General features: G+C 39.4%; 2 protein-coding genes across 3 annotated transcripts; one reads left to right on the top strand and one right to left on the bottom strand.

The window, feature by feature from the left end:
• Positions 1 to 1,758: 1,758 nt before the first annotated feature.
• Positions 1,759 to 5,585, bottom strand: LOC103403114 (uncharacterized). Its single transcript, XM_008341937.4, has 6 exons — positions 5,366 to 5,585; positions 5,126 to 5,262; positions 4,127 to 4,479; positions 3,513 to 3,609; positions 3,135 to 3,416; positions 1,759 to 2,998 (listed from the first exon to the last, which is right to left on the bottom strand). Exons 1-6 carry the CDS (start codon positions 5,505 to 5,507, stop codon positions 2,000 to 2,002), a joined length of 2,010 nt encoding a protein of 669 aa, XP_008340159.3. The 5' UTR covers positions 5,508 to 5,585; the 3' UTR covers positions 1,759 to 1,999.
• Positions 5,586 to 9,799: 4,214 nt separating this feature from the next.
• LOC103450130 (probable thimet oligopeptidase) lies at positions 9,800 to 24,202 on the top strand. Of its 2 annotated transcripts, none has more exons than XR_003770285.2 (20): positions 9,800 to 10,080; positions 10,246 to 10,367; positions 10,853 to 11,016; positions 11,200 to 11,290; positions 11,468 to 11,647; positions 12,177 to 12,257; positions 19,409 to 19,489; positions 19,933 to 20,025; positions 20,308 to 20,388; positions 20,467 to 20,629; positions 20,722 to 20,842; positions 20,934 to 21,006; positions 21,321 to 21,428; positions 22,351 to 22,448; positions 22,527 to 22,572; positions 22,729 to 22,825; positions 22,996 to 23,169; positions 23,243 to 23,347; positions 23,536 to 23,616; positions 23,806 to 24,202. XR_003770285.2 is itself a non-coding variant. In XM_029096285.2 (20 exons), the coding sequence occupies exons 1-20, from the start codon at positions 9,924 to 9,926 to the stop codon at positions 23,914 to 23,916; spliced, it is 2,127 nt and encodes a 708-aa protein (XP_028952118.2). In that variant the 5' UTR covers positions 9,800 to 9,923; the 3' UTR covers positions 23,917 to 24,202. The 2 variants fall into 2 exon arrangements, 1 of the variants encoding a protein (XP_028952118.2); XM_029096285.2 differs by having other exon boundaries at positions 23,096 to 23,169.
• Positions 24,203 to 25,641: the final 1,439 nt, after the last annotated feature.

Consider the following 25,641-nt stretch of genomic DNA (forward strand, 5'->3'; position numbering starts at 1 on the left):
CAGGATAATCCGAATCCAGCCCCTTTCGCAAGTCTTTTTTTTATCTTTTGTCAAAAGTTCAAAAACCCCTTGGGAAAGTTCTGTTCTTTTCATTTTGGTCCTAACCCCATTCACAAGTTAAGAGAATTTTTATTTATCCCATTTGTCTTTTGATTTATTTATTCACTTATTTGGTTATTTAGGTGAATTGATTTATTTATTTGTTTTGTTGCTTTGTTTATTGGTTGGTTGTTGATATGTGGGGTTTGAAAATGGAGTAGTAATGAACAAATATTGTATAGTGTCACATCACGACCCGGGCTCCCATCACATCCAAGGCTCAACTTCGTCGTAACACGATATTGTCTGCTTTGAGCCCCGACCATGTCCTCACGGCTTTGTTTATGGGAACTCACACCAGAACCTCACAGTGGATCACCCATCATGAGATTGCTCTCGCACAAACTCGCTTAATTTCGAAATTCCGATGGAACCCGAAGCCAGTGAGCTTCCAAAAGGCCTCGTGCTAGGTAGAGATGAGAATATACATATAAGGCTTACAGGATCCACTTCCCTGGGCGATGTGGGATGTTACAATCCACTTCCCTTAGGGGCCCGACATCCTCGTCAGCACACATCCGGGCAAGGATTGGCTCTGATACCAAATTGTCACATCCCGATCCACTCTCCTGGACAATGTAGAATGTTACATATAGTCTAACCAAAATATAACAAACTACATTTAATAGAAATTAGTATTTTATTTGACAAAAAAAAAAGAAGAAATTAATAGCTTTGAAATGGTCCGAGCCTTGAGAAAAAATTAAATAAAAATAAAAAAAAGTTTAGATTGTTGTATAATGAAGGTGAATGGCAATAAAGATAGCCATATCAAAATGTTTGTAACAAAAATAGCATATGGTCTAATTTAATTGCATTTTTTCCCCTAAAAAGGGGATCAGCTCGTGGCTTCGTCGCGACAATCCATCATTTCGGAGACTAGGAAGACTCACAGAGGCATGTCAGCCTCCCCTAGCCATCATTATATATTCACCAACGCTAGAAATCGAATCCAAGACGTGCAATGTGAAATAGTTAATTGCACTTTTGCAAATTACCGATATATCACTCGTACGTTGTTGATATAAATTATAATTGATATCGTTGATAAGTCAATACTTCGATTTTAAAAATGTTCATATGGTTGTTGACAATTCGTTGATAAACTTAACATAAATTTAAGAAAAATGCAAATAACCTCAACAAAGAACTACTTAGATGAACAAATTATAGAAGGTTTTAGCCAATACAAAAAAAAGATGCTTAAAACAAGATAATGAATAAAAACAATAGGAAATATATGTATATATAAATAAGTTTATTTCTTGTACGTTGAGGAGAGAGACGGGAGGATGGCCAATGTCAAGGGCCAAGAATTCGTGAGAACTTGGAGTAGTCGAAGATGCTCCTTTCGCAAGCATTTCACATTCGCAAGGAAATCCACAGCATCTCCACATTTCACGCCAATAAACAAATCAATTCTCCGCTGAAGCAACAGAAAAATGCCTTGGTTTTCTGGTACGCTCACGCGGCATGCAACAGTGGCATACTACAATCCCGGGACAGAGATAGACTTACATAAAAGGGAAGGGGATGACAAAATGTCAAACCTATCACGCGTCGCTAGGTCATGAAGTTAAAACAAATGGTTTTGTATAATTAGCTTGGGACGCTAGAGTGGCATGTAAGTCCTAGAATTCAGCACGAAAACACACCAAATTCGAATAACGAGTTAAACATCAATATCAAAGCTGAAATTCACAAGACATAAATATAAAGTTCTGAACCGAATTTCCTATGAAATTCATCATTTTTTTTGTCGTCTTGAATCAGAAGCAAGCAGATAAAAGGCCGATAATTTAACTACAAAATCTCAGTCTAGTCACTAGGGCACCAAATTAAATTGTCTAAAATTCTGCAACCTGTCACAATAATCAACCCGGAAAATTGGATCCTTCAACTAGTTCCTAGACTTTTTTCGTGACTTCGATGAAGAAGGCTTGGATGCCTCTGCGACTGCATTTTGAGGTGCTCCTTTGGAGGTAGTTGCTTGGTTTGATTTTGTGTTTGAAGTGTTGGAAGCGGCACCAGTTTCATGTTTATCTCTAGCTACGGAACCCTGGGAGCCTCTTACCTGAGCGGCTCTCTTATCCTTTCTCTTAGGCCTGTAACTTGACCTTTCTCTCTTGGGGAGCCACCTCTCCGGATCTGGTGGTGGACCTGGGTTCGCAGGGTCAAACCCTTTAGGATACTTTGGCTTTCTCTTTCTCTTTCTTTTAGCCTTAGCCTTACTCTTCCCCTCGTCATAGGTCTCCGTGATCTTAACATGAGAAACACCCTCATCGTGTTTGGCCCCAGAAGTCTTCTCCAGACTATCCACATTGACCCCCTTCAGTCCTGGTAATGGTTTCAGCTTCTGCTCATAAGCTTCTGCCTTCTTAACATCCACACGAGCAACTGTAGTTACAAGCCCAACCAATGCTTCCACACTTCCATGGCTTTTCACAAGCTCCTCGTATAGACGGGCAGCCTCCTCTTCTCGGCCATGCCTGAGCTTGAAGGAAGCAGCCTCTTGCATTAAAACACTGAGCTTATTGTCCTCGGTCATGGCATTTGACCACCAGTTAATTGCAGCATCAAGCACAGCAGCTGCACCATCAATGTCCCCGCCACGCTCTCTAAGAGACACAAGAGTAGCGACAGTGGCAGGCGTGTGCTGGATATCAGGTATCTTAGCAAGGGACTCAGCTGCTATAAGAGGATGGCCAGCAGCAGCAGCAACCTGTGCCCTCGCTAAGAGAACCACCTTGGATTTGTCAGGGAACTTCTCGGAAAACTGCCCTAAAATTTCTTCAGCTTTCCCAGCCCTGTTTTCTCTGACAAAAACTGCAGCTTGAAGTAACACGGGCATCACACTATCAGGAAACATGTCTGGCAGTGCAGCAACAAGTTCTCGAGCCTGTAAATTTGAAGCAAAGAGTTGAGATCAGCAAGGGGAGCTGAAGCACCAATAAAGGCTTACTTTTGTAATATATTCATAATTAACATGTTCACAGCATTAGCACTCGAAAAGACATAAAAGCAAAGAGAAAGACCTGATCCATTTTATTCGCATGGAGCAGTAGAAGGACCCGGTTCACATATATTGATTCTTTTTGTTTTGGTGAAAGCTTGTTTTCTAGTCCAGGAGCCAGGTGGAAGTTTTGTTTCTCCTTATCTTTTAGTCGATCAAGTTTCTTCAGGCCATCAGAAACATCTCTTGGACCTCTCAAAGCAATGAGGTTGTTGACTGCCACACTGAGTGATACCTCATCTGCCATATCTTGTTTAATAATGTCCGTGTAAGCTTCAACAGCCTCTTGTTTCTGCCCAAGGAGCTGTTGAAAGAAGCTAATTTTCATCAGTGGCTATTGGATTTCTAACTTTCCGAAATAATGATAAGAGAAAATTTTGCTTAATGTTACCAATATTACCTGCTGAACATAAGCCAACTGGACAGCTATTGGCGCCAATTCAATTTGTATTTCGTCTTCAGGCACGTTATCAGAGAACAGTGCTTCCTGGCCAATTCTAAGAAACCAAGTGAATTACGTCCATCAGTTCATTGTCACTTTTACGAACGAGTTTCTATAGATAAATTTGTAAGATGTATAAACACAATCAAAGGCTGTTTAGTAGTAAAGTGAATGGTGGTTTTAAGACCAATACTAAATGGAAACGTCAAACTAAATACAAAAACAAAAACAATTAATGAGGGAGGAAATAATTAACATTTTAACATATATATGACTTTATCTGGGGATTAATGAGAGGAAAACCAGATCTACACAAAAAACCTTAAGTAGTGGCAAGGCCTAGTTGAGTTGAGTTGATAAGTTTGCATGCCTTACTTTTCTTAGTCCTTGATACTTAGGCTCAAAATTTCTTCAAAAGATATTCTAAAATCAGTCCAAACGAAATTTAGAGTGTCGTGGTACAAATTAAAAACAGAGAAATAGTAATAATAAACACAATAAAAAGCATTTACTGCCTAAAAATATGACTTGATTGGGTGTTGTCAAAGTCAACAAATAAAAGTAGCATTTACCTTCTGGCTTTCAGAAGGAGCTGTTCTGCCTCTGTATACTTCTCCAATTCAATCAAAGAACAGGCAGTGTTGAATGCAAGCTCAAAACTGTTAGTTGCTTTAACCCCAAGAGCTTCCAATGTACGCTTAACTTCAGAAGCCCTCCCAGCTGCAACCAAACTAGCTGCAGAATTTATCTCTAAGGATTCGACCTTGGGTTTTGGAAGGTTCTGATATATATCAATACAAGCATCCATCTTTCCTGAGCGAAATAATATCTGGGATTCTAAGATCATCGTTGCAGAATTTCTCTCTTGCCTCTTCAACAACTCAAGAGCTTCATCTATCTTGTTATTTCTGTATAAGCAGTATGCCTATTTAGGAAAATAGAAAAGAGCATCAATGAGAGATATTTGCGCGTCTTTATAACATTTTGCACAACTAAACGTACAACCAGAACCATCAGATGAATATGACAATGGACTACCTCTCGGTACACTGTTCAAATCAAAATAACCAAATTTCCAGTGTGAGAGGAGACATGCAAGTAATGTGCAAAAATAATGGCCAAATATCATAAATGGTACGAACAGAAAAGCTAATTTGACCAGAGCTTCTGTGTTTATTCCACTCAACCTAACAACGCTAACCAGCCACATTTTCTAATTCTAAATTTCGTGCAGTTAGCCTTCTATACTTACTATAGACGTAGGTCCATCGCAGGTAATTATTATGTAACAACACATTAACTTGTACTGAAAAGTGAACCAGACCTCTCTAACAAATATCAGACACATTCATAACTTCATCCCTGAAAATTTACAAGCTAACAACCGTAATTACGAGTTTGCATCGAATCGGAAGAAATGCCAATGTAATTATGCTACTGAGTTTTCCAAATCAATCACTAATTACATATAACAATGGCGGAAACAAATATGATAACAAACAAGTAACATAATGCAGCGAAAATAACCAAAATTTACAGCTGATTGCTAAAATATAATCGAAGTTACGAACCTCGAAGAAACTGAAATCCGGAGGAGGACTCTTGGAAGATCGAATCGTGGAAAGGGCGTTGTCAATGTCGTCGGCCTTGATCAAGGCCACGACCTTGCATCGAAGGGCGTCCTCATCGCCACGGTTAATCGAGAGAACTGCGATACGTTACCAAAAAATCACAATCACGCAACGTAATGAGGAATTTAAACAGAGAAATTCAGAGGAAAAACGAGATCAATCAAATCCTGGAGATATAACCTTGATCTGCAACCTTGACGGCTTTTTCGAATTCGGATTCCTCTATGTGCTTGCTGAGAGAGCCGAATAGTTCTTCGAGTGAGGGAGGCGGCTGCTGCGTCGACGCGGCGGCGCGCTGCCTGTCTTTGCCTTTCGGAGGCATTGGATTTTCTCGCTTGCCAAACAGAAGAGAGAGAGAGAGAGAAATGCTACAGGGGATATCGGCTTGACTAGTACTACTCCTTTCATTTCAGGTCCCAACCGGGTCGGGTATATTAATCCAGTTTTTATGGGCTTCAAGGTCCAATTTTTATAATGACTGTCTGCAAAAATTACAGGCCCGTGTTAGGGAGTTCCTTGTGACCTTCAACTTCAAGGTCCAATTTTCGTATGCTATTTATGTGGTAAGAATAGCAAATTCCCAAGCATACACCACATATAGCAATTTTTCCTCTGAAATCGTCTTCTTTGTCATCCATAAGGTGTACATGCAAAATGTCTCAGATTTGGGGTTTTATGCCCCTCTCTTGCTCAGATGTTGCTTCTCGTGGTCAATCTTCAACCACCAACCTTTGCTACTCGAGTCATCGGGTGCTTCTTCTTGACGTGCACTTTGACGTTAAGTGGATGTTAAAGTGTTATTAGCACTATTTCTAGGATTATGAAAGCACTTTTTGCACGGATGGCTCACTCACCCCCATTTTTAGGTCATCCAGTTTGTTCGTGAGTTCTTCTTCTAGGTGGTGGTGGCAGATTTGTGAGGGAGACACAGTTGTTGTGGTGGAGGCAACAATCCTTCAAATCTAGGTCTTTGTATATCTTGTGCTAGTTTTTTTAATTAATGAAGAAATTTAGTTTGACAAAAAAAAGTGTGTACATGCAATAAAAATTAGAGAATTGCTAGCAACCTTTGCACTAACTTGCATCTGGATCTTTTCACTTTAACAAGTGTTGTATGTCATTTTTTACACAAAAAAATAAGACATTGAATGCATTTGAAATCATATTATTTTGGTTTTCACATTTAATTTCTAGCTAAAAGCAATAAGGTCTTTTTGTGTGTAAAAAATGACATGTATCATTTGAAAAAGTGACAAGGTCCAAATGCAAAGAAAGCTAGCACTCTCCTAAAAATTATTTCAAACTTACATAAGCTGTATCTGATTTCTCTCATTAATTTTTTTGGAAATTTTATTTGAACCTAACTTTCTTATCTTTACACTCAACTAGAAAAATTTGTCTACCAAACTTCCAAATTCAACCTTAAATAAATAAAAAAGAAAAAACAATTTTATAAACCCAAACACAAACAGCAAAAATTTCTCTCTCTACACCCATTTTATTTAGGCCCAATTTGGTATTTTTATTTTCACCAAAAACTGCTTCACTTTAAAGTTAAGCAGTAAAATAGTGTTTGCTAAAAATAAAATATACTACTTATTTTAAAAGCAATGACTTTCAGACAACAGCTTTTAAAAGCAGCTTGTAGGTTGCTTTTAAAAGATGTTTTAATAAAAAGCGGAGTTTAGCCTTTAGAATATTTTTAATTCATGTAATAAGGTTATTAATTTTAAACTATGATATTATTTTTTTGTCAAAGGGTAACTTTTGTAGAATTCTAATAGAAACTGTGAACACGGAAAATTCCTGAAACGAAAGAGACAAGAACAACGTGCACAAAATAATATTTTGGTGTTAATGGATTTTGTAGGGTTACGATCTCTTTTAACTTGATCCTCTGATTCGATCTCCGTAAGGTGTTGATTTGTGGATGTTTCGTTGATCCAAGGGCCGTCGAGGCTTGATCTTGGATGAACTGTTGGAAGTTTCTTCAAGGGGCCATGGGCTTGATCTTTGAAGGTGGATTTGAGCGGATCTTCAAGGAGCCGTTGGGGCTTGATCTTGAGGATGAGTGTTTCTTCAAGGGCCGTTAAGGTTTGATCTTGAATAACGGTGATGAACGGATCTTCAAGGGCTTTTGGGCTTGATCTTGAAGAACGGTTGGATGTGTGGATTTGTTGATGTTGTTGATCCAAGGGCCGTCGGGGCTTGATCTTGGATGAACGGATGATGAACGATGGTGCTTTCTTCAAGGGCCATCGGGGCTTGATCTTGAATAACGGTGATGAACGGATATTCAAGGGCTTTTGGGCTTGATCTTGAAGATGGATGATTGTTGATCCAAGGGCCGTCGGGGCTTGATCTTGGGATGAACAGTTGTGTGGATTTATTGATGTTGTTGATCCAAATGGCCGTTGGGGCTTGATCTTAGGATGAACAGTTGTGTGGATTTGGTGATGTTGTTGATCCAAAAGGGCCGTCGGGGCTTGATCTTAGGATGAACAGTTGTGTGGATTTGTTGATGTTATTGATCCAAAGGGCCGTTGGGGCTTGATCTTAGGATGAACAATTGTGTGGATTTGTTGATGTTGTTGATCCAAAGGGCCGTTGGGGCTTGATCTTAGGATGAACTGTTATGTGGATTTGGTGATGTTGTTGATCCAAAAGGGCCGTCGGGGCTTGATCTTAGGATGAACAATTGTGTGGATTTGTTGAACACTTTCTTCAAGGGCCGTCGAGGCTTGATCTTGAATTGGTGGAAGTTCTTCAAGGGCCGTTGGGGCTTGATCTTGAAGGAGAAATTTCTTCAATGGCCGTTAGGGCTTGATCTTGAAGGAGGATTTGACGAAGAACGAAGAGGGCTTTCTTGATTCTTCAGGATTTGCTTGAATTTGGGAGGTTGGATGCTTGAAAGCTTTAGAGTTTCAAAGCTTCAAGGATTTTGGATGTGTGGGGAGTATTCTCTTCCATTTTGGGAGTAGAGAAATGTATTTGTGAATTGGTTTATGATACTTTGATGTAGAAGCCTATTTATAGGATTTGAGAATGAATCACCACCACAAAATATTTTTTTCTTTTCCAAGCACCATTGCCTAATTTCCCACTTAATACAATTTTAAACTTGAAGTGGTAATTTTATGGCCTAATTTTCCACTTAATATCATTTTAAACTTGATATGTGCATGCTTTGTCATTGCCCAAAATGAGAAGAAAACCTTGTTTTGATCTTCAATGGATTGAAATGTGCTTGCATTGTCATTGCCCAAAATGAGAAGAAAAACTTGTGTAATCCTCCAAGGGTATTTCTTTTTATTTTGTTGAGTCACACACCATGTGTACAATTTGTATGACACGTGGCATATGCCATGTATGCCTTGACACGTCAAAATTTTAATGCGTTGGTGAACATTTATTTCACCGCAATTTCGATGTCTACAGAAACGTTTACTTTGACAAAAAAAAAAAAAAAAGAAGAAACGTTTACATATTCAGCAAGAATATTAAGAAGAAACTTCGAACTCAGATTATCCCAACGGAAAGCACCATTGTTTATCCTTCTAGACATTGCATTTACACTAATTTTCATACTCATAACATTTAAAAAAATATAGTTTATCAAATGCTCAATTGCTTTATTTTGCAGCTGATTAGTATTAAAGCATAGCATAAGCAATTTATTAAAAAAACATAGCAACTCCAAATTGGCCCTTAATCCAATGAACCTAACCCTAACGTCGGCAACCCTTCTCCAAAATCATCGACATCCACCATCCCTTTACACTATGTTTTCTATTGTTATTATATGATGAAGAAAGTGCCTTTTTTTCTTCATTTGATTGGGTTATTTCTACAAGCACATGTCAGGTGGTGTTGTTTTACTGTTTTTGAACGAAAATTAAACAGAAGCCTTGCGACAATAGGGTTTGATTGCTTTTTTTATTCACTAAAATCCAATGTGTATAACTTACCAAAATTAAGAGAAAGCGAAAATGTAAGCCAAGAATTCAAGATTGTGGTCACTAACGATGTCGGATGACAGTTGCCGTCCTTAGGGTTGGGTTCACCAGATTAAATAAAAAGGAAAACTAATGAAAATGACTTGAAAACTTTGAGTTTTAACGATAATGACAAAATAAAGCATAAAGTGAATGGTACCAGAATTGACTTTTTAGTGTAAAAATGTGGTTTTTCGTTAAAGTGAACAATACTGTGAGCTTTTCGTTAAAGTTTCCTAAATAAAAAGGATGTAGAGAGATTATTATTATTTGCGTTTTAGAGTTATAAAATCAAATTTTCATTTTTTATTCAAGAACAAATTTAGAAGTTTGGTAAATAAATTTATTTAGTTGGATGCATAGATAAGAAATGAAACGAGGGTTCAAATACAATTTTCCTAATATTTTTTCAGTGAAAATAAGAAATGAAACGAGGTTATAGCTCAATTAATTAAAAACATACACCTTTGTACCCGAGGTCCTACGGTTATTTTTCACATAGAAAAAATACAAAATTTATTAAAATTGCCAAATCAAACTGGACCCCAACCGGGTCATTCAAAGGCCCAATCAAGGGCCCGAAATTGCCACGAGTCCCGATTGCGCCATCTGATAAGGATAGCCCTCCAACAATTTTAAAATATTTCAAATATAATAAATGCAATTTATCTCCCGGCTTATAAAATTGAGCCTATTGCCTCGCCTCCCTCCCTTTTCCGCCAATTACACCTCTCACAAAAACAATGGCGGAAACTCGGGGAAACGGCGAGAAAATGCCCAAACAGAAGTGGGAACGCAGCAGGCTACTGGCCTTCGGAGGCGCCGCTGCTCTGCTCGCCGTCGCCGCTACCCTTGGAATCACCGCCTTCAATGCTCACACTAAGAACAGAAAGAAGAAATGTTTGTCTTCTTCTTCTTTACTCATTTGCTGTTCTTTTCACTTTCTTGGCAACCAAACAGTCTTATTCGCCCGCTTTAGCTATTCTGCTTTTTGTTTTCCGTCAACCAAACAGTCCTTTCACTCTTCTCTCTCTCTCTCTCTCACTGTGCGTTTATGAGTTGCAGATCTTCAGGGCTCTAAGGTTCGGGCTCATCTATCGGCGTCCGAAATTTTGAAATTGGCGGACCGAATAATTTCAAAGTCGAAAGAGGTCCACGATGCGGTTGCTTCGGTTCCACTCGACAAGGTTGTAAGCAATTCACACAGTTTAGCATGAACTTAGTAGCTTTCCATTTCAATATCTGCGACTTAAAATATGGTTTGCAAAATCCATTTAAGTGTTACTTTTCTGATTCTCGATTTCAAAAATAGTATAGTTTGTAAAAAGAATGTGTATTTAAGCTGGTTTTATTATTTAATGTCAATTTTATGAACTTGAGTTGATTTTGGTGCCAGTTGCTTCAGTTCCACTCGATACGGTTATAGGCAATTGCCACAATTCACACAGTTTAGTATGAAAATCCAGTTCAGTAGCTTCTGCATTCGAATTTATGCCGCTAATCTGGCTTGGAAAGCTCTGCATTTCTCAAATTAGATGAGGGAATACTATCGTTTGTAACCATAATGATTCTATTGAACGAACATAATTTGCGTGACTATTTTAATTTTTAAACTGCTTTGTTTCTTGTTTGATGAATTTGAGCTAATTTTATTAATGGTTGTATTTCACAGGTTACATATATGAACGTTATTTCGCCTCTAGCAGAGTTAGAGGCGCAACAATTTCCACTTGTCCAGTCTTGTGTGTTTCCTAAGATGGCTTCCACTTCCGATGATGTTCACAAAGCAAGTGCCGAAGCAGAGCGGAGAATTGATGCCCATGTTCTGACTTGCAGGTATAGTTCATTACTGGTGGATGATGATCCCTAATTCTGAAGGTATCTTGAACTTTTATAGAGTATTTTGTGCGGCTATAACATATATCTCATGTGCAATGACATTGAACTGAGCTAGCAAGTTATTTAGAAGACTTATAGAAATTAAATAATACGTCTTTCTGTATTTTGCAAACTGAACAGCAAGCGTGAAGATGTATACCGTGTCGTCAAAGCTTTTGCTGCAAGAGGGGAGTGGGTGAATGCTGAAGCAAAGTACTATACCCAGGCCTTGGTAAGGAGGAAGAACATTTTTGTAGTTTTATTTTATTTTGCTTTGTGGATTTTTTTCTTTCTCCATCTATTATATTTACTTTAAAATAATCTGTTGCCTTGATAATGTTGCATGAGGCTTTCTTCATCATATGAAAAAGAAAATGCTGGATGTTGATTCCTTTCCAATCATTGACAGATGAGAGACTTTGAACGCAATGGGTTGAATCTTACTTTAACTAAGACAGAGGAAATGCAACGCTTGAGAGTCCAAATCAATGAGCTAAGTTTGCGGTATATTCAAAATTTAAATGATGAGAGTACTTTCCTTCTCTTCACTGAGGCTGAGTTGGCTGGGTTACCGCCAGAGTTTCTTAAGGTGTAGTAATTTATCCCTCATTTTTTTTGTGCAAGCTTACCTTCGTGGATGCCACTGTATGAAAGTTTACTTACCTTGACAGACTCAACAGTTAAATCTCTTTCCATATCCTTGACTGACTCATCATTTATTGCCAAACATCTTGTGTAAACTGAGTTATCTTCTGCGTAACTATTTTTACCATCTTAGTTATCTTCTGGGTAACTATTTTTATTATTTATTCGCATAAATACAGAATAAACGTTGTAGATCGTACCCAGTGCACAAGGCTCCCGCTTTACGCAGGGTCTAGGAGAGGTGAATGTCGGCTAACCTTACCCCCATTTATGGAGAGGCTGCTCCCAAGTCTCGAACCCGAGACCTACCGCTCATGGGCGAAGGCACTTGCCATCGCACCAAGTGCGACATCTTCATAAATACAGAATAAACATTGTAAATAAAATGTGAATAAGCTTGTTACTATGTACATTGCCCGTTAATAGATCACTGAATGTGTTTCATTTAGAAAATAAACATTTTCCATGTGCAGAGCTTAGGCAAAGTTGCAGATGGTAAATTCAAGGTGACCCTGAAAGGTCATCATGTGGCAGCAGTACTTGAACTTTGTGAGGTATGATCTTTTGAGTTCATACTGAAGGCAATTTTGTATTTCTGTAATTTTTGCCCCAAAAGCCAGTGACAATTTTATCAACATTGCCAAATGTGGGATTCCATGGCTAGTTGTATCCGAAAAGTAGCAAAAGAGGTATTAGGAGAGTCCAAGGGTTTTGCCCCACACCAAAAGGAATCTTGGTGGTGGAATGAGGAGGTACAAACAAAGGTGAAGGCTAAGAAGGAATGTTGTAAAGCCTTATACAAGGAGATGACCAATGAAAATGGTGAAAGGTATAGAAAAGCGAAGCAAGAGGCAAAGAAAGCTGTCAGAGAAGCTAAGTTAGCGGCTTACGACGATATGTATAAACGACTAGATACCAAAGAAGGAGAGTTGGATATCTATAAACTATCTAGAGCAAGGGAAAAGAAGACAAGGGACCTAAACCAAGTGAGGTGCATCAAGGATGAGGATGGAAAGGTTCTTGCTACAGAGAACGCGGTTAAAGACAGATGGAGAGGTTATTTTCATAATCTTTTCAATGAAGGACATGAAATGAGTGCTTCTTTAGGGGAGTTGAGTAACTCAGAAGAGTGTAGAAACTACTCTTTTTATCGTCGAATCCGGAAGGAAGAAGTGGTTGTAGCTTTGAAGAAGATGAAGCATAAAAAAGCAATAGGCCCAGACGATATACCAATCGAAGTGTGGAAACTTTTGGGAGAGACAGGTATAACATGGCTCACTGACCTTTTCAATAGGATTTTGAAAACGAAGAAGATGCCAAATGAGTGGCGAACGAGCACTTTGGTGCCTATCTACAAGAATAAGGGCGACGTACAAAATTGCATGAACTATAGGGGTATTAAGCTAATGAGTCATACAATGAAGCTCTGGGAGAGAGTCATTGAGCATAGATTGAGGCAAGAGACACGGGTTTCGGACAACCAATTCGGGTTCATGCCAGGGCGCTCAACCATGGAGGCAATCTATCTCTTACGAAGATTGATGGAAAGATATAGAGATGGGAAAAGGGATTTACACATGGTCTTTATAGATTTGGAAAAAGCGTATGATAGGGTCCCAAGAGACATTCTTTGGAGGATTTTAGAGAAGAAAGGAGTACGAGTAGCATATATCCAAGCTATAAAGGATATGTATGAAGGAGCAAAGACTGCCGTAAGAACTCATGAAGGACAAACCGAAAGCTTTCCCATATCTGTAGGATTACATCAAGGCTCATCCTTAAGTCCTTACCTTTTTGCGTTGGTAATGGATGAGTTAACAGGACATATTCAAGATGATATTCCTTGGTGTATGCTTTTCGCAGACGATATAGTGTTGATAGATGAAACTCAGGAAGGGGTAAATGCAAAGCTTAACCTTTGGAGAGAAGTGTTGGAATCTAAAGGTCTTCGCCTAAGCCGATCAAAGACAGAATATATGGAGTGCAAGTTCAGTGCAAATGGAGGCCAAAACGAGTTAGGGGTGAGGATCGGAGATCAAGAAATACCAAAGAGCGACCGTTTTCGTTACATAGGATCTATCTTGCAAAAAAACGGAGAATTAGATGGAGATCTCAACCATAGAATACAAGCTGGATGGATGAAGTGGAAGAGTGCATCCGGCGTGTTGTGTGACCGCCGTATGCCACTGAAGCTCAAGGGAAAATTTTATAGGACGTCAATAAGGCCGGCGTTGCTGTATGGCACAGAATGTTGGGCGGTGAAACATCAACACGTACACAAAATGGGTGTAGCGGAGATGAGGATGCTTCGTTGGATGTGTGGGCACACGAGAAAGGATAAGATTAGGAATGAGGATATCCGGGGTAAAGTAGGAGTAGCCGAAATTGAAGGAAAGATGAGAGAAAATCGGTTACGGTGGTTTGGACATGTGCAAAGAAGGCCTACTGACGCTCCGATTAGAAGATGCGACTATGGGACAGAGGTTCAGGGCCGAAGGGGTAGAGGAAGACCTAGGAAAACTTTGGAAGAGACTCTAAGAAAAGACTTAGAGTACTTGGATCTAACGAAGGACATGACACAGGATCGAGCACAATGGCGTTCTAAGATTCATATAGCCGATCCCACTCAGTGACTCGGATTTTCCAAGTCTCCAACCGAGAAGTTTTCCTCACTCGGGAAATTAAGGGAACACTACCCCAACCTACATGCTCCACTCTGAAAGCTTCAACATACAAGCTTCAACAAAAGAAAATTCAAAGAACTTAGCGAAGAAGGCTTTGGTGTATTTAACACAATACGTTGAAATGAAGGAAAGCTTATTTATTGATATCCCCGATAAGCTACAAATATGTACATATACATGAGTCAAAATAAACACACAAGAGGGAGCCTTCACAAAGGTTGCTTAGGAGAAGTCTCAGCAGTCGGTAGAGCCCCAGAAAGAGAAGGCACCGGAGGGGGATCATTTGGAGCCTCAGTACTGGACAGAACCCTAGAAGGAGGAGGCATCAGAGGTTGATCATTTGGAGCTTCATTACGTTGTACAGCCTCAGAAGACGAAGGCAATAAATGCCTTTGGAACAAACCCACAAATCTCTGATGATCAAGTAAAACCTGACCATCAGTTTCCTTCATCTGGTCAAGCTTCCTCTTCATGTTTGTAGCATAGTCATGTGCGAGCCGGTGCAACTGTTTATTCTCATGCTTGAGCCCTCTAATCTCCTGTTTGAGACTTATAACTTCAGCCGCCAATGATTCAACTTGGCGGGTTCGAGCAAATAGGCGTTGGGCCATATTAGACACAGAACCTGCACACTGAACACTGAGAGCCAGCGAATCCTTAACAGCTAACTCATCAGACCGTTTGGAAAGTAGTCTGTTATCTTTGGGAGTGAGAAGGTTCCTGGCCACCACCGCAGCGGTCATATCATTCTTCATCACGGAATCCCCAACGGTAAGAGGACCAGTAGGGGAGACGAAGGATGGGCGCCATATGTTGTCTGGAGAAGGCGGGGCTGCCTCTTCAACAAGGTTCAAGTCAAAACGACGGTCGGAGGGGCCAGACATTTTCAAAGGTGTTGAAGAGAGAAGAGGTCGGACAAATCAAGATCTTAGAAGTGCAAGAATGAAGCTTCTACTGGTGGAGATTCAAGTGTGCTTTGGAACTTAATGCCAGCCCCTATAAAAATCTGCACTCGACGGAGCTTCAGAAATCGAAGAGGCACCTGCTCAGAAATCGAAGAGGCGTTTGCTTTCTCAAAAGCTGGGCTGCTTAGAGATCACGAGGGTTGATCTCAGAAATCGAAGAGGCGTTTGCTTTCTCAAAAGTTGGGTTGCTCAAAGACCACGAAGGCCGATCTCAGAAATCAAAGATGCGCTCGCTTTCTCAAAAGCTGGGCTCCCCAGAGACCACGAGGGCCGCTCTCAGAAATCGAAGAGGCACCTACTTTTCCAGCCTTGTCAGCACCTGTCACACGCACACTTAGCTTTGCGGAAATTATGGGCATTTTGTCAAAGACTTCTGGGGAAGTAGAAAACACATGAATCTTACTGTTCAATCACCCACTTACCACACGCAACAATAGCTCATGGGTACCACAGATAACTTTGCCAAAGTTCTCTGCCAAAGTTGAGCACGTGAAGCTTGCAGCTCCCACTACATCGCTCTGACCAAGAAGGGTAAAAGAATAGCAAAGAAACAGCACTAACAAAGTTTAGACCCATAAATTTTGAAGGTCTAGCTACCATATTATTACCCACAAGGGTAAAGGAACAGTACCACTGCTGGATAATTGGAAAGTCCCTGTGTGTCAACCTCTGTGCTTCGTGGCAAGGTAGACTAGCAAACATGCCCAACCTTTACTCACATTCGAGAAAACACTCCCAATAAGATTGCTTGCTCCAAAAATCGAAGAGGCACCGTCCTCCGAATCTCGAGAGCCAGACTCCCAACATGACTACTTTCTTAAAAATCGAAGAGAGGGTAAAGGAACAGTACCATTGCTGGATAATTTGAAAGTCCCTGTGTGTCAACCTCTGTGCTTCGTGGCAAGGTAGACTAGCAAACATGCCCAACCTTTACTCACATTCGAGAAAACACTCCTAACAAGATTGCTTGCTCCAAAATCGAAGAGGCACGCCAGACCCCCAACATGATTGCTTTCTCAAAATCGATGAGGCATCGTTCTCCGAATCAATCGAAGAGGCGCTCGCTTTCTCAAAAGCTGGGCTACTCAGAGACCACGAGGGCCGATCTCAGAAATCGAAGAGGCACCTACTTTTCTAGCCTTGTCAGCACCTGTCACACGCACACTCAGCTTTGCAGAAATTATGGGCATTCTGTCGAAGACTTCTGGTGAAGTAGAAAGCACATGAATCTTACTGTTCAATCACCCCCTTCCCACACGCAACAATAGCTCATGGGTACCACAGATAACTTTGCCAAAGTTCTCTGCCAAAGTTGAGCACGTGAAGCTTGCAGCTCCCACTACATCGCTCTGACCAAGAAAGGTAAAAGAATAGCAAAGAAACAGCACTAACAAAAGTTTAGACACATAAATTTTGAAGGTCTAGCTACCATATTATTACCCACAAGGGTAAAGGAACAGTACCACTGCTGGATAATTGGAAAGTCCCTGTGTGTCAACCTCTGTGCTTTGTGGCAAGGTAGACTAGCAAACATGCCCAACCTTTACTCACATTCGAGAAAACACTCCCAACAAGATTGCTTGCTCTAAAATCGAAGAGGCACCGTCCTCCGAATCTCGAGAGCCAGACTCCCAACATGACTACTTTCTCAAAATCGAAGAGAGGGTAAATGAACAGTACCATTGCTGGATAATTGGAAAGTCCCTGTGTGTCAACCTTTGTGCTTCGTGGCAAGGTAGACTAGCAAACATGCCCAACCTTTACTCACATTCGAGACAACACTCCCAACAAGATTGCTTGCTCCAAAATCGAAGAGGCACCGCCCTCCGAATCTCGAGAGCCAGACTCCCAACATGATTACTTCCTCAAAAATCGAAAAGACACTGCTCTCCGAATCTCGAGAGTCAGACCCCCAACATGATTGCTTTCTCAAAAATCGAAGAGGCATTGTTCTCCGAATCTCGAGAGCCAGATACCACAGACCACCTTTTCAAAGTGCTTTGACAAAGTTAAAACATGTGAAACTGGCAGCTCCCACTACCGTGCTATGACCAAGCAGGGTAAAGGAATAGCATTACTATTTGTTGTTAGGGAGACTCCTATATATGTCGACCTCCATCCCCAACGGACAGGCAGACCTGCAAAAATGCTCAACCCTTCATCATATCTGAGAGGGCACTCCCAACGAAGCCTTTCGAAATATTCAGCTTTCTTTCCCCCCGATAATACCTCTGCAAACAAGCTATACTAGAGCAAGAATATCTCATATCATCAGGGTTAAAAGCAAGAGTATCCCATATCATGCTTTTTCCCTGTCTTTTCTTTTGGCCTTGTTTTTACCTGCAAGACAAGGAGAAAGAGAGCAATCAGTCAGCACTTGGAATCAAGCTTCCAGCCAGGAACTGACTGCCTGGAACCCCTTACCTGATTACTTACCTGGCATTGCTCTCGAGTACTCATCTTCAACATCTTATGTTTCCAGGGAAGATTCCGCATCTGCTTGAGGAACAGATAGGGCAAGTGCGAAGGATACAAGGAAGCATGTGGAGACAAGCGTAACAGCACACGTGCCGATACATCCATTACTCTGTCAAAAGCAAAAGTATCCCATATCAGCAGGTTGGAACGTACTCTAGATTTGATGGACTTGTTTTGACCCTCAAATTCTTCAGTCGGCCTTAATACTCTGGAGGAAACCAGAAAACCCTCTAGCCCAGTTCAAGAATAAGCTTGTGGAAAGTTACTTCTTCAAAAGCAAAAGTATCTCATATCATCTCTTCTCATTTTTCTTCTCTTTATCCTTCATGCTGCTGCAAGATGGGGAGAAGGTGAACAATCAGTCGGAGATCTGATTGCTTACCTTGTCTGTCACCTCTTTCAGCAGACCCCCTAACTCGGCGACTTGGGGGACTCCTACTACATGGTTTGTATCGCGCTTGACCAAGCCTAAAACTACAAGTAAGCTTCAAGTGAAATTGATACATTACCTTGTGCATATCCACCAGTTAAAGATACCACCCCTGGATGGAGGAAGAGTACTTCCAGAGAAGATGCCACATCTACCTATGAGACAGATAAGGCAAGTCAAGACGACACCACACTCCGATACTTAGAAGTTTCGTGATTACGAGATCATTCTCCCACAATATTTCCTAATGTCATTTGTACTAAATCATTCACTTGTACTCACTAAAGGAGAGCTTGAACCTATGTACTTGTGTAAACCCTTCACAATTAATGAGAACTCTTCTATTCCGTGGACGTAGCCAATCTGGGTGAACCACATACATCTTGTGTTTGCTTTCCTATCTCTATCCATTTATATACTTATCCACACTAATGACCGGAGCAATCTAGCGAAGATCACAAAAAGCGACCGTTTTCGCTACCTAGGATCTATCTTGCAAGAGAACGGAGAATTAGATGGAGATCTCAACCATAGAATACGAGCTGGATGGAAAGAGTGCATCCGGCGTGTTGTGTGACCGTCGTAGGCCACTGAAGCTCAAAGGAAAATTTTATAGGACGACAATAAGGCCAGCGATGTTGTATGGCACAGAATGTTGGGTGGTGAAGCATCAACACGTACACAAAATTGGTGTAGCGGAAATGAGGATGCTTCGTGGGAGGTGTGGGCACACGAGAAAGGATAAGATTGGGAATGAGGATATCCGAGGTAAAGTAGGAGTAGCCGAAATTGTAGGAAAGATGAGAGAAAATCGGCTCCGGTGATTTGGACATGTGCAAAGAAGGCCGACTGACACTCCGGGTCGAAGATGTGACTACGGGACAGAGGTCCAGGGCCGAAGGGGTAGAGGAAGACCTAGGAAAACTTTGGAAGAGACTCTAAGAAAAGACTTAGAGTACTTGGATCTAACGGAGGACATGACACAAAACCGAGCGCAATGGCGTTCTAGGATTCATATAGCCGACCCCACTTAGTGGGAAAAGGCTTTGTTGTTGTTGTTGTTGTTGTCATTAAGTTTGTTAAGTAATTTGATAACTTCATAATCTTTATTAATGTCATTGACAAATTCATTTTGAGCCCTTGTGAAGGTTGGAACAACAAGGAGGATGGTAGCAGTGGAATATGGAAAGAGGGGTGGAGAAGTCAATCTTTCTATCTTAGAAGATTTGGTAAAGCAAGTTATTTTCTACTTCTGATTATTTTACTTCCAATTAGATAGTCCATCTTCAAATCAATTTTAGTCATGTAGATCCAGAAAAAAATTATTTATCAGTTGGCCATTTGTCTAACTCCAAATTATCTATATTTCCAAAAGGCTTTTTATAAGTTCAATTTTCTTGGTCAACAGATAATTCTCTTTAGCCCAATAAAAAATGATATATTTTTCGAAGTATTTATAGGAATAGCATAGGTGACATGCATGGTTTTTTAATTATAAACTTTAATTATAAAACCTAAAGCTGTTATTAGTCTTCTTCTCTCCATAAATAATCAATGTATTGGGGTTAACTTTCTAAGTAGCGTTGATTTTCTTTGTCTCCTTACATATCTCACTATTGTTACGTTGTTAATTATGATGATGAAAATTGTGTCTGACATTTTGTTTGTTTAGGTCCAACTGCGCCATAAATTTGCTCGGTTACTTGGCTATTCAAGTTATGCAGATTATGCAGTTAATCTTAGAATGGCAAAGGCACCCTCAAAGGTTTGTATGACAGTACATTTTTCTTAAGATATTCATCGTTCAACTGTTTTTCTATTCCATGTCAATTTAGATAGTATTTTTGAGGTACTGTGATAACAATGAAAGTTTTATTGCCTCATGGATGAGAGATGCTGCCTTTTTTATGGCCTGATGGATAAGAGATAAACCGTCTAATTTTCAATATTTATTTCCATTTGCTCTTTATGGGAACCATCTTCAACATTTATGTCCGTTGCTCGCGATCATTTCTTGTAGCTCATATTTATGAGGGTGACTATTCAGGTTTTTGAGTTCTTAGAGGACATCTCCAATAGTTTGACTGGCGCAGCTACCATGGAGCTTTCCATGTTGAAAGATTTGAAGGTTAGAATATCTTTTTTAGTTCCCACTGGTTTGATTTGTTTCATGGCTGATTGTGTTCTATCTTATGTGTGGTATCAGAGAAAAGAGGAAGGAGACCATCCATTTGGAATTGAGGATCTGCTATACTATGTCAAGAAGGCTGAAGCACAGCAGTTTAATATGGATCTTGGAGCTCTTAAGCAATACTTTCCAGTAAATTTGGTTATATCTGGGGTGTTCAAGATAGTGCAAGACCTTTTAGGTAGTTCTTTATGATATTATAATATCCCATAAACTTGTTCTTTTCATGAAGTATACTAGTGATTGTTGAACTCTTATTTTTATTTTGTGTAGGTTTAAGATTTGTGGAAATTAGAGATGCTGAGGTTTGGCATTCTGATGTCACCGTATACTCAGTCTTTGACTTAAGTTCTGGTGAACTTTTGGGTCATTTCTACCTCGATATGTTCATAAGGTCGAAGGAGGTCTTCCTTTATAGATTTAGTTCATCCTCTATGTTATTTATTTGAGTCACTAACAATTGGGTTTATGTTGTCTGTGAACAGGGAAAGAAAATATAACCATACCTGTGTGGTTGCTCTTCAAAATGGTGCATTATCAACGAATGGATCATGTCAGGTTGTGTTTTCAGTTTATAACCATAAATATTATCTATGTAATTTAAGCTTTGTTGTCAGATGGAAATTGATGTTTAATAGCTGTAGTAAAAGAAATATTGCTTTTGGTCATGTTGGGTGATCTCCTCTCCTCGAGATAATTAGAAAACTCTTTTGAACATGGCTCTTTTAATTTTTGTGTGTAAAGCTCTAATTTTCTTCTCATTTTCATGTGATGAATCATATTAATGTAGAGAATCATATGCAGATTGAAATTTTATAATTTCATTGATCTTGTGATATTAACTTACCTTTTGTTTATTTGTTTGTAACCAGATTCCAGTGGCGTTACTGATATCTCAATTCCAAAAGGATGCTGGTGGTCAACCTACACTACTAAGATTCTCCGAAGTTGTGAATCTTTTCCATGAGTTTGGCCATGTGGTATGTTTTTCATCATTCACATACTTTCTCAGTAATCTGCAGAACTTGCAATCTTCTTTGCTACATGCTATTTGTTCTTAGAAACTATGCATAAATCTTTGCAATTCAAAATGTTGCACCCTCGTTCCCTTACCTTCATCCTTTACTGTTCCCATCTTTACTAACTCAAAAGTGGCTAGTAAGTCTTTAACAGCTTTCAGAGGACATTACATGGGTCAGGAACTGCATATGTTTAGGCTTGATGACATAGGAAAGGCTACGTGTGAATAGTAAGAAGCACAATACTGACAGAGGAATTCCTCAACGTCTAGTTTATGCAGTATGATGCAGAGATTAAGGCCTTTGGCAGTGTGTTCCACAATGTTGCTCCACAAGTAGGAATGCGCTAAAACAGGAACTTTGAGTGCAAATGCTTTGCCATTATGAGAAATACCTGTGGTAAAGTCCACTCACTTCCAAGGATCCACCCTAACTTAAGCCTGGTTGGTGTCCTTTAATTGGCTAGCAAGAATTAAAAGAAGTGCATATGCTTCCACTCGTTCTGCAAAAGGTGCATGGGATTAACAGCCACTAACATGCAACCTGCATATTTGTGAAGATCTATTAGTCAAATGAGAAGATGAATAAGTTATAGAGTCTCCTAGATGTTTTGAGAACTAACAAGCTCAATTGATGTTGTCTCAATGGCGGCATATCGGAGCCTCTTTAAGTTATTTTAAAGACATTAACTAATGAATGAATATCCTTTAAGTTTGAAATAACGAATCTTGGAAAGATGTTTAAATTATTGGAATGAAACCCCTGCTATAGTTAATTTGATCGTAGAAACAGATTCAGCCTGGAACATCATTTTTCTGGATTTGGCACTTCATTATGAGTTGCCCATAAATAACAGGTTCTTCTGTGAATTATAAACCTTCAGGTCCAACATATATGCAATCGCGCATTGTTTGCCAGATTTTCTGGGCTGGGTTTTGATCCAGATTTTGTAGAGGTTCCTGCTCTGGTGCTGGAGAACTGGTAATTAATGAATCATATTGTTCCCTTTTATGATTATGCATGGCCCAACTTATTGCTTCGTAACTGTGTAAATTTCAGGTGTTACGAAAGCTTCACTTTGAAGTTGATATCTGGCTTCCATCTGGTAACTCATGTTCTATTATTATTGTTGTTGTTTTAAATTGTAGTACATGCTTTAGAAATCAATGTGCTCTCCCCCCTCCCCAAAGGGAACTTGTCATGTTTTTTTCAGCTATATTGAATGAGTTAAATTGCTGATATATCTTGAATTTACATGTAGGATATAACAAAGCCTATCAAAGATGAAATATGTAAATCGATTAAAAGATGGAGATATTCCTTTTCTGCGCTTAAAATGAAGCAAGAAATTCTCTATTGTAAGTCTTCTTACTATAGAAACTGCACTTCATAAATTAATCGAAGAATCGTTTTTCAGGCTGTGTTTGTTTCATAGGAAAATTTCTGTTACAGTTTTTGTCCTTGGAAAGTATTTGTTGTCCTTTTGCTTTTTGATTGGTTTGGTATTGATTTGGATTTCTTGGAATAGTTTGTGAAAGGAAAAAGATCACTCAAACATCGAATTGTTATTGTCGAGGCAGCTATTTCAACTCTTCATGCACATATCTTGAAACCCACTACATTTTCAGGTCTTTTTGATCAGATTATACATTCTACTGAAAACGTTGACATGGCTGAGTTATTCAAGCATCTTCATCCAAGGGTATGTAGTTGTTTCCAGTAATTTCTATGCAAAGTTGCAGTATGGGGTATTATTATTGACCCTGTTTCATCAGATCATGTTAGGTTTGCCAATGTTGGAAGATGTCAATCCTGCGTCATGTTTTCCATCTAGTGCCATTGGTCACGAAGCTGCTTGTTACAGCCGTATTTGGAGTGAGGTTTGTCACCCATCCATTATCGAAAAGAGTCAAGCAACATATCCTTGTTACTTCGTTTCCCAAGTTTGCTACAACAATTGTCAATTGTGGTTGTATTGCCCAATCCAATGATTATGTTTGAAGAATTTCAATCTTATCATCCGTGATTCTGCGACAACCACCGCTGATGTCTCAAATGTTTCGTGTAGGTTGTTGCGGCTGATATATTTGCTTCAAAGTTCCATGAGAGTTATCTGAACCAGTATGTTGGCATGCAGTTCAGAAACAAGGTAAAGAATTTGTTCGATAGGAAGGAGTGTTGCCAACTTTTGCTTCTATTTCCCTTCCATGTTCGTTTGAATTTGTATGGAGCATTGGCATCCTTGTTCGTCTCCCTCAGAATCTTTTAATTAATACTGGTATAGTCTAATCCCGTTCTGTAACTCCGTCATTTAATTTTATTATTATCGTCGTTGTAGATATTGGCCCCAGGAGGAGCAAAGGAACCCATTGAAATGTTAACTGGCTTTCTTGGGAGAGAACCGTCAATTCAAGCTTTTATCAACAGCAGATCACAATGCCAATTGTGATGCAGACAGAAGTTGCCAACCCTATTCTCCGATAACAACATTCAGTATCCCGTTTGTGCTCAAAATAAGTTTTATCGGTCATCTTCGTAGCGTTTGTAGGTTGCTTTAAGTTAGCATTGCAATTTTGGTCTCGAAAAGCTAGCAACTGTCGTTCTTGTAAGTATTTGTCTAACGTTAGGTATACCAAATTTTTAGACCACATTTGCAAATCATGTGCTATGTCGCTAATAGAAAATAAGTATGTTAATCAACATTTAATTAATAATTTAAGGTTTTTTTATTAGCACATCTCAAATTTTTTATTACACCCCACATACTGAAAAAACCTTACACTTACTTTTTAAACCCAACATTATCTTAATACACCCCATTCTCTTACTCAAATTACCCTCACACCCCATTTGCTATCACATTAGAGCATATTCAAGAAGAAATCAATTTCGAAACGAGAAATGCGACTCTTACTCCATTAACATGGTCCAATACACTAAGAAGCTGCTCATCTCAAGGCGTCTTGAAAACCCATACTCGGAGAGAAGCCGTCTTGCTCTCCCATATTGTTTTCCAAGTGGGTTGGATCACATCGAACAGCTTTTGGGAAAAAAAGTCCAATACACAGTGCATGCAGAAACCCAAATTTACCGTCACCATTATTTACAGAACGCCACATATCCAACACCAAAATTTCCTAAAAAAAGAGGGGGTTTAAGGGCTGGTTTGGTATTGATGTGCTTTGAAAAAAAACTGCTGTGAGAATAAGCGACTGTGCTGTGAGAATAAGCGGCTGTGAAATAAATCAGCAGAGTGTTTGGTAAACTTTTTTGTAAAAGTGCTTTTGGAAAAAAAAGCAGTCTGATAGTGGGCCTTTTCATTAAAGGAGCACTATAGTTCTGTGTGCTTTGAAAAAAAACCAGTTTTCCAAAGCTACAAATTGCAGCTTCAGCTTTTTCCTTTGATTTCAGCTTATTCTCACAGCAGCTTCCAAAATAAGCTATTTTTTTTAAGTTTACCAAACACCAAAAACACTCCCAGCTTTTTTTCATAGGAGCTTTTTTTAAAATCACCTCAACCCCAAACTGGGGCTAAATCATTTTGAACAAAACCCGGATGAAATTATTGGCAAATTTTTTGAAACGGATGATTAGAATAACCCAAAAACAAAGTAGTGAGAAAAATAAGAATGAGGGCATATAAGTAATTTCATATTAGGCATATAAGGCATTTGATATTAAAATTTTATGTGGGGTGTATTCATTAATGTGTGAGGTGCCAACAAAACAACCCTAATTTTATCGTCAACAATCACCTCATATGGTTTACGAAATTTGGTCTAAGTAGTTGGTCTTCCTAGCATCCCCTTTCTTTAATAGGCTTTTTAGTCAAAATGGTCCCAGAGATTTGTATAACACATATCCTTGAGATTTAAAATCAATAGAAGTTGACACGCCCCGACCCTGATATTCCTCGAATACTAGGATAGACACGTGCTGGCCGACACCCGAGGGTGACGAAAGCCATTAATTGATTATAAGAGAAATGATTAGAAGAAAATATTCATGAATAACATAAGAATTTAAGAGTAATAAACAAAGTTCAAGGAAGTGTCTAAAGTGAACTAGACACAATCTAAAACAAGATTTACAAAAAGGAAAGATCATTACAAGATATCACACAAGTGAGTGATACTGGTAGGGGAATGCCTCGTATGTCTTCTCGTAGTCCTCG

This window comes from Malus domestica, chromosome 16, assembly GCF_042453785.1.
Source record: "Malus domestica chromosome 16, GDT2T_hap1".
NCBI classification, from domain to species: Eukaryota; Viridiplantae; Streptophyta; class Magnoliopsida; order Rosales; family Rosaceae; genus Malus; species Malus domestica.

Coding starts and splice junctions, on each gene's coding strand:
- LOC103403114 (XM_008341937.4), bottom strand. CDS start 5,507: ATGCCTCCGAAAGGCAAAGACAGGCAGCGCGCCGCCGCGTCGACGCAG. Junction 4,480..5,125: donor CGGATTTCAGTTTCTTCGAG/GTTCGTAACTTC, acceptor TTTCCTAAATAG/GCATACTGCTTATACAGAAA. Junction 3,417..3,512: donor AGTTGGCTTATGTTCAGCAG/GTAATATTGGTA, acceptor TTCTTTCAACAG/CTCCTTGGGCAGAAACAAGA.
- LOC103450130 (XM_029096285.2), top strand. CDS start 9,924: ATGGCGGAAACTCGGGGAAACGGCGAGAAAATGCCCAAACAGAAGTGG. Junction 12,258..19,408: donor CAGTACTTGAACTTTGTGAG/GTATGATCTTTT, acceptor GCCCTTGTGAAG/GTTGGAACAACAAGGAGGAT. Junction 20,843..20,933: donor TACCTCGATATGTTCATAAG/GTCGAAGGAGGT, acceptor GTCTGTGAACAG/GGAAAGAAAATATAACCATA.